The sequence below is a fragment of the Protopterus annectens genome, chromosome 7.part1 (assembly GCF_019279795.1).
Source record: "Protopterus annectens isolate FY-2018-M chromosome 7.part1, PAN1.0, whole genome shotgun sequence".
In the NCBI taxonomy this organism is placed as follows: domain Eukaryota; kingdom Metazoa; phylum Chordata; order Ceratodontiformes; family Protopteridae; genus Protopterus; species Protopterus annectens.
The window spans coordinates 480,542,534-480,559,433 of record NC_056740.1 but is presented as its reverse complement, the minus strand read 5'-3'; the positions used below and the strand labels follow the sequence as shown (position 1 = coordinate 480,559,433).

The 16,900-nt window shown below is 45.0% G+C and overlaps 1 protein-coding gene across 1 annotated transcript in view; it reads left to right on the top strand.

Moving 5' to 3' along the window:
* Nucleotides 1-16,900, top strand: part of LOC122807832 (RNA-binding protein 5-like) — a 1,001,232-nt gene that overhangs the window by 125,004 nt on the left and 859,328 nt on the right. Inside the window, exon 3 of the mRNA XM_044078931.1 lies at nucleotides 6,800-6,958. Coding sequence (XP_043934866.1) covers nucleotides 6,800-6,958 — 159 coding nt within the window. The remainder of the gene's footprint in view (nucleotides 1-6,799; nucleotides 6,959-16,900) is intronic.

Genomic DNA, 16,900 nt, shown 5'->3' with positions numbered 1-16,900 from the left:
ATAGATATATATAGATAGGTATATATAGATAGATATATATAGATAGAGATATATAGATATAGATATATAGATATAGATATAGATAGATATAGATATAGGTATATGTATGTGTGTATATATATATATATATATATATATATAGATATATAGATATAGATATATATATATATATATATATATATATATAAAATTTATTTATGTAGTTTAGAATTTGGTGGAATGCACGATGTGGAAGTGGTTACAACTGCATTTAAATTAATTTGCTTACACACACAGCATCAGTCCCATACTGGGAGTTCCAGCTATGTCAACAGACTAATTAGCTGCAGAGTCGCTGCACTTCATGGTAGAAAGAAATCTCATGAATATTTTCCATTAAGTTGAGAAACTCTGCATAGTAGCAGAACAGGAGACAGTGTACACATTCTGACACTGAAATGTGCTTGCAACGAAGGAAACTAGTAAATCTGAAGTAGTTAACTTCATTTGTTCATCAACCTGTGGGTATCGGATCCGAGCTGCCAGTTTTATTCATCTAAGATCCGGGCTCCAAGCTCCTCCCCCTTATCCATAACCCCCTGCCATCCTTCTCTGTCCACAGATCTCGTTTGCCGCGGCTTAGTCAAGCACCTAGAACGAGTTCCAGGCGTAGGGTTTGGTGAGTTTTTCAAAAATATTGCCTGTTTTATCTAGATTTTTTTAGTTTAATCTTTAGACGAGTGAGTGTTTCCCTTTTTTAGTTAATTTGTTAGTCTTGTTGGTAAAATTTCTAATTTTTTTTAGTTATTCTAGTGTTCCCTCTTCCCCGTGTGTGTGAAGGTGTGTGCAGGTTGGGCCTATTTTATTACCATGGCTGAGGCCCCTAAAATGTTCTTTTCCAAATGCACCTAGTGTGGCCATAAGCTATCCCCAGCGGATGGCCACACTGTGTGTTATCTGCCTTGGGGTTGACCATCTCTCTTTGGGCTGCCTTCAACCCCCGGGCTTTGAGGGACAGGAGGTCGAAGCTGATTCTGGCGTGACTTCTGCCCCCGGACTCTGCTTCGTCCTCTTCTCTCTTGCCGGCTCCATCTGCTACCGCAGCGGTCCCACCTTCCATCCCTGCTCCTTTGGCCAGGACTTGCCCTCCCACCGTGGCTCAGGAGCAGAGGGAATCTTGGAGGGAGAAAAGGAAGAAGCAGCACAAGCAGCGGGCTGAAGCTTCCTCTTCGGCTCAGTCAGCTAAACAGTTAGCCTCTCCTAGGGCGTCTGGGCCTTCTCCTTCCCGGCTCCATTCACCTCGCTTTTCCCCGGTGCCGGAGGAGGAGACTCTGTCGCCTTCGAGGAGGCACTCCAGGCCTGCCTTGTCCTAATCTAGATCGACCCGAAGTTTGTCAGATGCAGATATGGACCGGATGATTCGTAGGTTTCTCCAGGCCCAACTGCAGGTGGCAGTGCTCCTGCCCCCCCCCTTTAGAAGGGGGGAGCTCAAGCGCATTTTTCGCCCCAATTGCTCCTTCTCTTGAGCCACTGCCGGGGTTCAGAGCAGTCGAACTAGGCAGCATCGGAGCTGGAGGAGGCTTGCCGCCGATAGTACTCCATACTTTTGCTCCGAACTCACCCTCAAGTTTATCGGGTCCATTTTCGGATCCGAGCTCTCGGAGCCATGAGCTGTGCTTCGGATCCGGAGGTGTCAGTTTGTCTTCGGCTCTGTCTTGGTCGGAGCATACTGGCCCTTCAAATTCGATTACATCGGCTCGTACTGCACCTCGTATCTGAAGGGACTGCTCTCTGATCTTGGAGAGAGCAGTTCTCCTTCGGCGCTCGATGTTGTGTAGAGGTTCTTATCGAGGGACTCAAGACCCCAGGCTCCTGCTGCGGTTCCACCCATCACTCCTTCTCAGACGGGCTTACCTTCCATCACCCGGCCCGAGGGACAGCCTGCGCCTACGTCCTAGTTAGTTCCCATAGAGGAACAGGATGTGGTGGGTGAGGCATCCTCGGACAGCCCCCCCGAGGAGGTTCCTCACCACCGTAAGTGGAAGAGGAGGCACGAGTCCCTGACAGAGGACACAGACTTAGGGGAAGGTTCCCCAAGGTCACCCCCCCGAGGACGTCTCCTTCGGAGACATTATGGAAATGCTTCGTATTAGAGGAGGGTGGTCAGGCCAAAAACCTTCCTCTGAGTTTTTCTTGAGGCGTTTGACGCAGGCCCATCTACCTTTTGGGTGTCCTCTCCTGCTGATCCGCTGGTAGATCTGATCACTACCAGGACATGGAAGAAACCGGACACTGTGGAGCCCATACCAGAGACCAGACAAAATTCTGTCCACCCGTCAAGACTGTTTGGAGCAAGGGTGCTGCAGTAGATGCCATGTTGGTGGCGGCTGCCACCAAGAAGGAACTTGCCCAGGAGAGTTCCTCGGTCCACCCTCCCGACAAGGAGTCTCGGACGATGGACTGCATAGGGAAGCAGATGTTCGCTTCAGCCATCTTCTCAGTAAGGTCACTGAACTATATGGCACATGTGATACGACTCCAGCGGGATCTCATCAAAGAATACGCAGGGACGCCCCCAGAGTCCATGACTGCCGAGGATAAATCATTCTCTGCTAGAATGGCCACTTTTAAGTCCATTTTGAACACTTCTATGCGGCTTCTTTCCTATGCCACGGAAGGAGCCGCTAGAGCTAGTGGAGCGGGCATTGTCTTACGCCGGCATGCTTGGCTCAGTCTCTGCGATTTTGTGGAACCCTTCAAGGCGTCCTTCGCAAATGACCTTTTTGACGGCTGTTCACTGTTTGGCAAGACCGTCCGCGACACGCTGGTCCAGAGTGAGAAAGATGGGAAAGCGTTGTTTGCCTTCGGGCTCCGCTTCTCGGCTCCCCAGAGCTCCTTCCCCAGGAACCAAAGGGGACAGAAGAAGATGTGGTTCCGGAAATCTCAACAGTCCCGTTTCCTCCGGATCCCTCATCCTTCAGAGGCAGAGGACAGGGTGGACACCAGCCCAGAGGCAGAGGGTGACCGTAGAATTTCAGGTTGAGAGAACCCTTTTCGGATCGGCCCGCGCAGCAGCCCTGAGGGGTTACCCAACTGCCCCACTCTGGAGGCAGTCGGGCGTTTCTCGAGGCGCCTAGCAGTTTGGGTGCCCATTACAACGGATCACTGGGTGCTTTGAATCCTATCCAGAGGTTCCACTATCCCCTTTCTGTATCTCCCTCTCAGACCCCGGAGCCTCCCCGGTGTCCCACCCAATCAAAGGGAGGCAGCAGCCATAGAAATAAAGCAGCTGCTAGAAAAAAGAGCAATCCATCCCGTCCCCCAAGATCAATGCTTCTACTTCAGGTTCTTTCTGGTGCCAAAAAGACGGGGGACTTAAGACCCATCCTCGACCTGTCCACTCTAAACCTGTCTGTTGCCAAAGAAAAGTTCCGGATGGTCACCATTCAATCCATTCTCCCACTCCTGCAGGAGAACGACTGGATGTGCTCTATAGACCTCAAGGATTCGTACTACCACATTTTGATGGACAAGTTGATCCAGAAGGTTTCTTAGCTTCCGGCTGGGAGCCAGCCACTATCCGTTCAGGGTCCTTTCCTTTGGTCTCACCACAGCCCCCAGGGTGTTCACCAGAGTGGTGGCAGTTGTAGTGGCCCACCTGAGGCTTCAGGGAATAAAGGTCTTTCCGTACCTAGACTACTGGCTTCTGACTGCCCCCCCAGGCATCTACTCTGTTCAGCCAGGAATTACTTCCTTCACTTGGCCTCTCATCTGGGAATTTCAATCAATCTCAAGAAGTCATCCCTTCAACCAACTCAAACCTTAGATTTCATAGGGGCCAGGCTAGATACAAACCTGTTGAGGGCCTTCCTAACTTCGGACAGGCTTCGAACTTTGACATTCCACGTGATGGCCCTCTTACAATCCCCGGCTCCTCCAGCAGAATTGGTCCTGAGGGTGCTAGGTTCCATGGCTGCAGCCATCAGTCTGTCACCTCTAGCTTGTCTAAACATGAGGTTCCTGCAATGGACCTTGCAGGTTCAGTGGTCCATCCTGCAACATCGCTAAGTACATAGATTAGATTAGGTTCATAGATTAATACTAGGCTAACTGCCCTTGCGAGCCATTTTAAGCCTTGCCAGTTATCCCTTGTGAGACTCAAACCCTGCACCTTGTGTTTATAAGGCAAACGCCTTAACCATTAGGCCACCCTTCCAACCTATCTCCCTCAGCAAGGTTTGCAGGAGGTCCCTATTCTGGTGGATCCAATCCTCGGATTTCCGGGAAGGGTGCCCCTTCTGTGTGGCCCCACCCCAAGCCACAGTGACCATGGATGCTTCTTGCCTCGGGTGGGGGGGGGGCACTGCATGGGCAGAACCTTCCAAGGCACGTGGACACACTCTGAGACCTTGTTGCACATCACTGTCCTAGAGATGAGGGCGGTGCTTTTAGCGTTGCAAGCACTCCAGGCCCTTCTTTCCTTAGGGACAGTTGCGATTCAATCAGGCAACATGTCAGTAGTCTGGTATATCAACAAACAGGGGGGAACCAGATCCTATTCGCTGTGTCGAGAGGCCATGAGAGTTTGGGAATGGGTGATCGCCACCACCCGCTTTCTCATAGCAACGCACATTCCAGGTTGGTCCAATATTTTGGCAGACAGGCTGAGTCGAACCATCCTCTCACCTTACGAGTGGTCTCTGAACCCGAGAGTAGCGAAGCAGATCTTCCTCAAGGGGGTCAACCTTGCTGCAATCTATTTGCGTCGCCTTCGAACGCAAAATGCAGCGAGTACTTCGCTCTACTTCCTCCACCAGGGGAATCCCCCAGAGACGCTCTAGTCCATGTTTGGCCATCTGGTCTACTTTATGCTTATCCACCTCTTCCCGTCATGGTAAAATTCTTGCAGAAAGCTCGTCTGTTGGGGAGCAGAGTGATCCTCATAGCCCCATTCTGGCCTCGTCACACGTGGTTCCCTTGCCTATGGTCTCATCTGGTCAATCTTCCATGGTTTTTGGATCCCACTCCGGATCTGATTTCTCACCCCCTGGGGTTGACAACTCCAAACCTGGACAATCTCAAGCTCACAGCTTGGTTGATCCAGTTCCAATCATAGCTAGGACTCGCGGTATCTCCTCTTCCGTTAAAGCTATTTTAGTAGCCGCTCATAAACCACCTACTAGAAAGGTCTATAAGAGCAAATGAAAACGTTTTTCCGATCTGGGAGGAACATAGACATTTGGATCCCTTTACAGCCCCGATACCAGCTGTATTAGAGTTTTTGTCATACTTATTTGATCAAGGTGCCAGCTTCTCCACCGTCTAAGTCCAATTAGCAGCAATTTCACACTTTCATGTGGGAAGTGATCTTGGTTCTTTAGCTTCTTCCAAGATCTGCAAGACTTTCGTAAAAGGTACTTTCCTGTTAAGAATGCAGTCTCTCCGTGGGATTTAACCCTTGTTCTTCAGGCTCTTACTGGCCCTCCTTTTGAACCTGCAGCTTCGGTGGATCTAAAATATTTATCTTTGAAAACGGTCTTTCTCCTTGCCATCACTTCGGCTCGAAGGGTTTCGGAGCTTCAAGTCCTTTGCACCAAACCTCCATATCTGGTCTTTCATAAAGATAGTTTCCCTCAGGACCAATCCCCCCTTACCGAAAGTCGCCTCTGAGTCCAACATTAATCAGTTTTTTTTTTCCCCCAAATTATCAAAACAAAGGTGAATACAAATTACATTCTTTGGACGTGCACAGACAATTGAGGTTCTTTTTACACAGGACTGCTGATCATAGGAAATCTGAGCAACTCCTTGTATCCTTTGCTAAACGCTTTTTGGGTAAACCTGTGTCAAAAGCTACATTATCCAGATGGTTTTCACAATGTATACTACTTGCATACAAGAGTTCTGGCCGACCAGAACCTGTCGGAGTTCACGCCCATTCTACTCTGTTTCCACTTCTGCTGCCTTTTGTTCCAGGGTGTCTTTGGACATCATTTGTTCAGCAGCCACTTGGACTTCATCCCATACCTTTATTACCCATTACAAGCTGGATATAATTTCCATAGGGAGGGTGTCCTTTGGCTTTGTTGTGCTCCGGAATATTCTTCCATGAGGACCTCACAAGTTTTTTGGTAGCTGGGGACTCTGTCCCACAGGTTGATGAACAAATGAAGTTAAATACTTCAGATAAAGAAGTTATGTACTCACTGTAACGTTCCATCTGAGTAGGTAACTTCATTTGTCAGCAACCAACCCTCCCCCTCCATCCCCCTAACCTGTAGTTCATCCTTTTTAGGATCTTTGTGCTCCCTGTATCAGATGACATCAGGTTAGGATGTTTAGTTGATCCTTTGGTTGTAGTATTCTATAATGCTAAGCAAACTCTATCTGAGGACAGAGAAGGATGGCAGGGGGTTATGGGTAAGGGGGAGGAGCTTGGATCTTAGCTGAATAAAGCTGCCGACTCGGATCCAATTCGGATCCGATACCCACAGGTTGCTGACAAATGAAGTTACCTACTCAGATTGAACGTTATGGTGAGTTACATAACTTCTTTTACGTCTGTGGAAGAAAGGGTGCGTTGGTTTTGATTTGAAAACAAATTCTCTTTCCTGAAGAGTGAGAGAAATGTTTGTAGATTATAAGACTATTGTATACGTGCATTCGGAGACTACTCTTGACATTTTGTTTGTGTTGTAGATGTAGGCTAGGTACTGTGGGTGTAGTTATTCGGAGTGTACAGCAGCCTTGTTCGAATTTGTAGTTGCTGTAATTTAAAATTCCGTTTTCAGTGACAAGACTCTTTCTTGTCTTTTTACAGAGGCATCATGACAGAAGAGGCAGTGATAAATCCGATGACAGTTACCACTCTGATGGAGAGTACCAGGACCATGATTATCGCAGTGAAGATCTTGGCGATGAAACAGAGAGCAAGACCATTATGCTGAGAGGGCTTTCGCTGAATGCAGATGAACATGATGTAAGGCCATATGGTTATCGTGAAACCGACTCTGGTGAAGTAGTTGTACAGGCAGATACACTAACTACTGCTAACATTCTTCACTGTCTGTTCAGGACTAGATGTACCGAGTGGTGCAAGGGTGTCAGCCAGGTGTGATATAAGCACTCTTGTTACAGTGTCTGGTGGAAAGAATGGAAAGAGTGCAGATGTTAATTGTAAGAAACATTTGTACAGTACACTTATATTGTCTGCAGGTGGATGCTAGTTTTCTGGCAACGTTGAGTGCTGCCCCCCCCCCCCATGAAAAAGGCACAAGCTCATAACTGAATGGGTGGAGGAGGCATCGCCTCTTTCTTCCATACGAATATCAAGAGTTTTAAGTCCTTTGTTTTGGCATTTGGCATTTTAATTGAATTTGCTTTGTGTGTATGTATGGCTTGACATGATGACATGGTAGGTTGTGAACATTAAAGAATCCTGACACCTGCTCACCTAACCACCAAACATGTTTGACTAGTTCCCACTGTAGAAGGAAAAAGTAGACCTCGAAAGGAAACCTAAACTGAAAATGGAGAGACTCGGACAGTTAAAGTGGCTAGGTTAGAAAAAGTTACCTTCCCTTGTTAGTAGCTTGAGTCTAGGTGTAAATTAAAAGTAGTTAAGGCTCTCTGAGTCCTTTTGATTTGCAGCTTTGACTTGAGAGATGGTCATTAGCAATTCAGTGTTAAATGGAGTTGGCTGTATTTTGCACTGGGAGATGGCCAGCTACCTTTGAGGATGGAGTTGTAAAATTGGTCTGTCGACAGTGCAGATTTCAATATTTTACCCTGTTCTGCAGTAAATGTTTGTATCTGATCAAAAGTGAGAGTAATGGAAGGCTGTATTTTAGATTAGGAATAAATACATTTCCTAACTATATAGATTTCCTTGCAGCAGGCAATAGGAAATGAGAAATTTTATACAAAAGCCTCACCCTAGCTAATATTTTATTTCCCACACTTTTAGTGCTTGAAAGTTTCATAAGTCTAGCTATGCCCAAATGTTTTTTGGGAATTTTTCATATTTTTTTAGTATTGTAATAGGTGGAATTGCTCTTATGTTTTGTGGCTTTGAATACAATGATGCTGACTTTTTTGATTTTATTAATAGCTTTCGCAGACCACTTAACAGACATCTGAGTGTTTATGTTGTATCTGGCATTTCTGTGAAATTGTGCAGAGCTGATGTAGTAGAGAACTAAATTCTCTTGACTGTGAGCAGAGTTGGAATCTTTTCCCGTCTGATATTCCAAACTGATAAATGCACTTTTTGCTAGTCAGTTTGCACTATGCTGTATTTATATATTTGCTTTATGTATTTGCTATATAGTTTGTCTCCTCTTCTTATCTGCACTGCCCCCACTCCTAAGTGTTCTTGTCTTTAACTTGTTGGCTTTGGATTTGCCTGCCCCTGCTGTAAGTCTGATCTTGGTTACTGCTCCCAGTCCAGTCTCATTTGATCACTCAACATAGTGCAGTGAGATTATTTGGGCAGGACTACCCCCTTGCTTCTTTGACTTTGAACACTTCTGTTTCCTCCCTCTCCACTAAAAATTAAAAAAATACACTTAGTCTGCTTTTACTTTTATTGTGTTCACCTTATTTTTGCTGTGTGCTCTAAAGTGTTTGAGTGCTTTTGTTTTGCTGCATTTAATACTGCTTGTTAGTAGTCTAATTAAATTTATCTGTCATTCTAAGCATTATAAGCGTTGGTCTTAGCACTTGTGCTTCAGACGAGTTACTTTACATTTAAGAAGGTTCTTGTGGTCTACACTAGAGGACAAACCCTTAAAACCTTCTCTCCATAAAGTCCTGCATACCATTTCTAGTACCTTCTTGTGTTCTGACTGTGTTTCTCAAATAATCTGGAAATGTAGAGCTGATAAGTATATTTTTGGCCCATTTTAACTGTTCAGAGTTCTGCACTGTCTTAATTTTTGCTTGACTGAATTATTTCTATATTTGGTGCCATTGTTTTCTGATACTCTGCGTGGCTCCAATTTACTTTTTTTCCTAATTTACTGCTTTCTGCACGTGATTAGTCGTTTTAATTTAATTGCATTTATTTAAACTGTATTTGCTTTAATATTGCTACACACTCGTTTGTTCGCTTGCACTGCATTTGAATTTTTTACTGCTGTTTTAACAGTTTTTCTTTAAAAACAAAAAGTTCAAAGCTTGTTTCCTGCCTTTCCTGTAACTTGTTTAGTCCTGATATAGATTTGCTGTAACCAGGACTGTTTCTAAGCTTCTGAGCCCCCCCTTCAAGTTTTTCTGTGTGGGAGGGGAGCCTTCTATCGTAGCAGTGGGAGTGGTAAGCACTAGGTAGCCTGTCTACCAGAGTGGTAAGCACTAGGTAGCCTGTCTACCACAAGAGGAGTGGTTTCTGGCCCAGAATTTGCAGTTTTTCCATCCCTTTCAACGTTCTGGTTTAAAAGCCCGTTTTTGTGCCGGTTTACACTTGTCTAAGCTGAGTAACTATTACTGGTGCCAGTGTCTGCTCTTCATATTTTCCCTTAGATCTTGCTAGTTCTTTTTCTCTCTTGCACTTCAGATAGCTTAATCGCTTTGCACTTCAACAGGCTTTTTAACAATTATTGTAGTAAACCTATCAGCACTAGTTCTTCACGGAAGTAGCTCTAGTAGTTATGACCAGCCCTGTTGCCATGATAGGGCAGTTCCCTGTGCTTTCTCCTTTAAACCGGGTGCACTTGGGCCTTCTGAGGCAGTGTAGCAACTGCCACGTGTACACAGACAATCCTCTCCTCTTACCTCCCAACACTCAAACTTGTGAGAGATGCACTTTTATCGCCAAATTGGAAGTTATGCACTCTCCAGCCAAGACTGGACTCGCTGGTCAAAAGGAGAAGGTCAACACCTGCACCACACCACATGGAACACACAGCCGTCCAGAACACACACCATCACAGCTGTCACATAAAAACACAAACCACACATTCACCTTCGCGGAGGCTCTCAATAGAAATTTACACAAACAGCAGAGACCTCCAAGACAGAAATGTACTCTACCACCACAACACAGCACAAACCGCAGGAGATGCAGCTCACCTCCACGGTATGCATCTCAACTTAAGCCCCTAAGGCTAAACACCTTGCCCAATGCACCTAATCATAGGTGACTCGATAGTGAGGCGCACAGATGTCCCCCTCACTAGGTTGAATAAGGAGAAGGTAACAGTCAACTGTCTTATCAGATGCCAGAATCCGACACACAACTCGGGCACTCTGGTCACTTCACAACAAGTGCAAGTATGACTCTCTGTCCATGTGGGTGTGAAAGACCCGAGATTCACCTCCCTGGACTACATGAAGAGACCTTGTGGAGCTCTTGGATTATGTGGCCCCGGCAGGTATGACACTAGCCCTGAGCAGTATCTTACTGTCACCCAGAATGATACCGCAGTACAAACAAAAAAATGATTGACTTCAAATTGGCTAAGCTTCTGGTGTCATTCTAAGGGGATCCAGTATCTGTCTGCTTGGGATTACATGATTGACAGACCTCGATGATTTGCCAGAGACAGCCTGCATCTGTCACCCCTGGGTTTCCGGGTACTGGCTAAGGCTCTTGCAGCCTGTATAGTGGCTTTTTAGGCAGTGTTCCAAAGACCGAATTACCAGTATACCAGCTATAAATGCAGTATGAGGGTCATGCTGCTCAAAGCTAGAAGTTTGTCTCAAGATGCACTTGCTCGAAGAACTCCTCAAAATGGAAAACATCAGTATCCTTGTAATGGAGACTTGGTTTAAAGCGGCAGAAAGCAGCCCTGTGCTACCAGGCTATAACTCATTCCACACCTTTTGGCTCCAAAACATGGACCGAAGCTCCAAAGCCGGTGATGTCTTCATATTCATAAAGGATATGCACACCTCCAGACTAGTAGCCCAGCATAACGCATCTGAGATACTTCAGGTACAACTAACATATTGAGTAAGACGGTGATCCAGGTCATAACCTGCTATAGGTCCCCACCCATGTCCCTAGACTCTCATTCCATATTCCTAAGCACCCTGGAATCTTGTCAAAGTCCAACCCAACACTCTCATACTAGGAGACTTCAACTACCCCTACATCAACTGGGAAAACTAAGCACCAATGCTTGCCGGAATTCATAATTTCCAATGCTGTGGACCAGCTCATTCTGACCCCCACTAGAGGAAAGCAACATCCTTGACCTGGTTATTACTAAAATGGGCGACTGCTCTACACCAATAGTCAAGCCCTCCATGGTCAGATCCGACCATAAATCACCATGGAAATCCACATCTCACCCACACCCCCCGCAAAGGTAACCACCTTGAAAAACTTCTCTTTAGGAGCCCAAAGTCAGCTTAAGACAGAGGTGGCTAAGTTCACGACACCCATGCCAATGAAAAATAGCTGCATGATTGCCGAATCACACGCCATTGCACTTTACAAACATGTACATAAATGCATGGAACTAGCCATACCAAACAGAACTAAGACGTGCTCTTCCAAAAAAAGGAAGCCAATCTGGTGGTCCCCTGTCATTAATTAACTCTGCAACAGAAGGAAGAAACTGTTGCAGAAAAAGGTACAAGTTCCAAGACTGGAAAAACTCCCTTATTAGTCTCAAAGTTGAGATCCCTCCTCAAGCCAGCTATGAAGGCAGAATTGTGGCAGACACTAAAACCAATCACAAAACCTTCTATTAACAAAAACCTCCACAACAATACCCAGATTTGCTCCGAGTTACTATACAATGGCATCTTCTATACTGAGCCAACAGATATTTCCAGCATACTGGCTGACAGATTCAGTGCAAACTTTATCCCCCTCCCCAGGACCAATCACAATACCGGAAGAATGCCAGGCAACCCAGCATTACTGCAGCACCGGTTAAAACTGCATTTTCCAAAAGCAAGAATACAGATTCCATGGGACTCGTTAATATCCCTGGCTGTGTTCTACATGAACTACAAAGCAAGCTGGCACTACTTCTGTGTGCCCTGTTCAGTCGCAGCCTCGCCTCAGGCTTTGTCCTAACTGAATGGCGTACTGCTGCAGTCATCCCTCTCCATAAAGGGGGAGTGATTACAGACCCTGGGAATCGCCCCATTAGCCTGACTAGTCTGATATGTAAAGCTATGGAGCGCACCATCATGGACCTGATTAACATAGGTTAATAGGAAATCTCCAAACTCTAGACCCTACACAGTTTGGCTTTGTGAAAGGGAGATCATGCCTGCTCCACCTGGTTGACTTCTTTGAGTCAAGTCACCAGGGTTGTAGATGAAGGTAAGGCAGTGCATACAGCATACCTTGATCTGGCCAAGGCCTTTGATGCCATTCTTCACTCGTGAATTATTGATAAACTCACCAGACTAGGCATCAACCCCTGTATCATTAGGTGGGTTGTGAATTGGCTCACAGATAGAACACACAATGTGAAGGTAGCGGACTCAGACTGCCTACCAGTCACAAGTGGAGTCCCACATGGATCGGTACTGTCCTCTCTTGTTTGGCATCTACTTCTCAGAAGTCCAGGCCAACACAAAGGGACTCTGGCTGACCAAGTTCACAGACGACTGCAAGCTGGGAGCCATTATTAACTCCCCAAGTGATGCAGACATCCTATATAGAAAGGCCTCACTGAGACCAATGGGTGGTGTCGAAACCATGATAGAGCAAATCAAAGTCACGCATGGTGGATCCAGTGCACGGCTCAATCAAAATAAAGTCAAATCACACAAAACGAGCTAGCACAAGGTTAAAGGCAAGCAGAAAACTATCTTTATTGTGGCAAAATAAAACGAAGCATTGCAAACCGGCCTTCTTTAGTGCAGAGAAAAAATGTTTAAGAAATGGTGCATCCTAATATTCCTTAAATTCTGAAAATTTTTAAAGGTGTATGCACAAAATTCAATAGAAACTCAAAAAATGTAATGAATCATGTATCAAAATATCAAAGCAATAAAATAAACATACACATCAAAGTCATGTATAAGGTTAAGCTCAATAGATCAAATGCAAAATATAGTCAGCATGAGTAGCTATTAGATACACATTTAACATTCATTTAGACCAGGTTTGAACAGAACACCCAATCTGGTGATCCATAAGGATTCCATATTAAGCTTATCATGCCAACCTGCTTTAGAAATCCTAGGCATCTGAATCTTATCAATAATGACAAATTGAAATTGTGCTGTTTTATGAGTCAAAGTATGTTTATATAAAGCATTTGCTAATTTCTTTGTTCTAATGGCACTAAGGTGTTCACTAATTCGAAATCTCAGTGGTCTAGAGGTTTGACCCACATAAAATGAAAAGCACGTGCAAGTGGCTAGATATACTACTCAGTCTGTGCTACAATTACCAAACACCCTAATCTGAAATATCCGTGAAGTATTGGCACTGGTGAATTCCATGCTCTTGGCCATATGCCTACATGCACTACAATGACCACAAGGGAACGAACCAATCAATGGGTCCCCAAATAAAGTAGTTTTGTATGGATGTTGGATTAAGTTTCTTGTAATGTGTCAAATATGAATTAATCGTCTGACCCCTGCGATACGAGAAGGCACATTTTTCAGGTAGGATATCTGACAGAAATTCATGTGCCCATAATATTTCCCAATGATTATTAACTATCTCCCTAAACGAAGATGAATTACTCCCAAAAGTAGTCGTAAATCTGATGGATTGGGTTCTGGAAATATTAAAGGCCTCTTGTCCATTTTTATATTGTAAAAGCTGTGAAAGTGGCATGTGTTTGACCTCAATAGCTTGATGGGATACAAGATCTGTTTTATCCTCTACATATAAATCTGTCACAAAAATCCTGTTGACATTCTTCATTGGAATTTGTAATGGTGTCGAAACCATGGCCTTAAGTTTAACGCCAAAAAATGTGTACTCATCCTCTTTGGTAAAAACGGTTCCCACTAATTACCACATCGATGGGAGCCCACTGAACACTGAATGCATTATAAAGAGATCTGGGGATGCAGGTTGACAGCAACCTGTACTTCGACCACCTCATTGCCACTGTGGTCAGAAAGTCCTATGTGGCACATCTCATTACCAAGGGTTTTGCATCCAGGAAGAGAGGTCATCATCTCTCTACTGTTCCTAATTAGACCAATCATTGAGTATAATGCTCCATTTGTCATGTACTTTACTAGACTCTTGCAACAGTTGGAGAAGCTACAGAAGTACCTCGCGAAGAGCATCGTAGGTATTAAATACGTCCTACACAGACAAACTTTATAAAGACTCCAGCTATTCTTCTCGTATTGCCTATTTTAGAGACCATTTCTGCTTGACTTACAAAGCCATGTCTGACCCAGCTCTGTTAGAAATGCTACATATAAAGAAATCCCAATCCCCGTGCACCACACGCTTCAGAGACCTTAGCTTCATTACCACAATCAACAGAACATGCTGGAGGGACAGGTTCCTCACCCAGAGACTGACCGTACTATGGAATAGACTTCCCATACATGTCCAGCAGAACAACTCGCTGTCCCTCTTCAAGAGAAATCTTGATGAGTGGATGAGTAATAAAAAGTTTACCCTAGGGATCACTACAGTGGCTCTACTTGATAGAGGCACTGGGAACTAACATCGGGCGGCATGATGCCACAGCACTTCCATGGGCTAGGCTTGTAAAGGCTCCAGGTCCATTAGCGTAGAACACACCTATGAACCTAAAGGTCTGATAAGGGTTTGCCTGATTAAATTAGTAAGAGGTCATCTGCATACATAACCATATTTAATGGAGGTTCTTGAGTTAAATTGCTAAAAAACAAGAAGGGAGGACCCAGCACTTATCTTAAGTAGACCATTGTTGAGTAAGTGTAGGGTAGAAGAGTTGCTACCAGTTCTGTCTTTAGTGCAGCATATGGGGGGGGGGTACTGCAGATGTTCTTCGTTCCCCATTGCTGCAGTCCTTACTATTGGGTGTAGTCAGGGTACTAATCGCATGACCGGCGATCATATCCTCAGTCTTGCATGGTCCGATGCAGAAGCAGTTTTGAAATATTTCAAACCGGAGTTTCAGACCGAAGCAGAGTTAACATTTTGGTTTTTCTTGCCTCAGTATTTAACCGGATGTCAGAAAAAGTGAATAACTGTATTTCTTGTGGGAAACAGATACCTCATAGGGATTACCATACCTTGTGTATACCTTGTTTAGGGCCTGTTGGTTGCCGCTCTTGTGCTAGGTTTAACAAACGCACTATTAAGAGGAGGTTAGACTGTGCCAGGTTAGGGTTTGGGAAGCGCTGTATAAAATGCCGCCGGATGCTCGACGCCCGCTTGCCCCAAAAAAGCGCAAGGACAAAAGGGTTGATGAACTTCTTTAGAAGGCCCAGTGGAGCCAGAGGTTTTGCCAGGAATTTCCATGGAGTCTCAGGCAGAAACTTTACTGTTACAGGATGTGCCTTCTCAGGAGGTAGGCCTGGCTGAGGGGGCTTCTCAGGTAACTGTTCTTCCCTCTCTTCCCAAGGTAGTTAGAGCCTCTCCTTCTGTTGCCAAAACTTCTTTGAGAGGTAGGCCAAGTTCAGCTTCAGTGGGGGCTTCTCCTAGCATTTCGGGTTCTGTACCTAAGAAACATATGCTTAAAATGGCAGAAGATTTGATTACTATGATTAGAGGTTCTATGCCCCCTCCTGATAAGAGGCCTAGGGTGGAACCGAGTTTGATAGTTTTGAACAGTGTTCAGAGGCTTCTGAGTCTTCTGAAGATTTGCAGGAGTATCCTCCTTATTCTGATTCTGATGTGGATGATTCCACTCCTACAGCTTCTCCTCCTGAGGATTTCTCATTTTCAGAGACTCTGCATTCCATGAGGGAGCACTTTAAATGGGAAGGCCAGGATTACTCTGATTCCAGGAAAGAATTCTTGTTTTGCCCCAGCATAGGCCCTTAGCTATACCTCCTGTGTTGAATGTGGTGGAAGATGTTTTGCAGAGGCTTCCCTGAACCCTGACTCTTTGCCTCCTGCTCCTGTTAAACCTGATAGGTATTATGCTCATAAGTATTTGTTTAAGAGTCGAAACTGTTTCTCAGGGGCCTAAAGGTGTTAAGGCCTCTGTGGTTAAAAATCCTGTCCCTACTAATAAAGAGGCAAGATCTTTGAATATTTTAGGAAAGAAAGTGTATACTTTTTCCACTCTAGCCATGAGGCGTTGAATTGTCAGTTTCACATGCTAAAATATCAAAATTATCTCCTTTCACAATTGAAATCTAAGGTGGATGCTTTGGAAGGTATTGAGTGTAAAGAGTTGCTGGATTTGGTTCATGTGTCTGAACAAGTGGGTAAGCATTCTTTGCAATGTGGTTTTGATGCTGTACAGGCCTCCTCGAGGGTGGCTGCCACTAGTTCTGTTCTAGGCATGCCTGGTTGAGGGATCAGAATTTAGCTGAGCATGTTAAGACAAGGATTTTGGATGCTCCTTTACAGTCTGATGTCTGTGGAAGCAGTTTTAAAGAAAATGGAGGACAAAGCTAAGTCTATGCAAACTGTTAAAGATTTTTAGTTTAGTAGAAATTGGCCTGCTAAGGGGTGGACATATCCTGCTTATGATTCCCAGTCTAGGCAGGGCTCAAGGTTCTTTAGGCCTAGAACAGGGAGTTCACCTGCTCAGACTTCTGGTGAGGGCAGGGTCAGTCCTTCGTAAACAGACCCAATGACCTGCCTTTTCAGCTGCCAGTAGATTCTCGTCTGGCAGCTCCTTTGGGAGGAAGACTGTCTCTTTTCAAAGAAAATTGGGATTTAATTACTCAAGACAGATGGGTGTTGGATATCATTCACCACGGTTACAGGTTTTATTTCCATACAATGCCCCTTTCAAAGGCATGCCAGACGCTCCTCCTCCACAAAGAAAAGAGGCTCACAAGCAAGTTTCTCAGTTACTCCAGATGGGGCCAT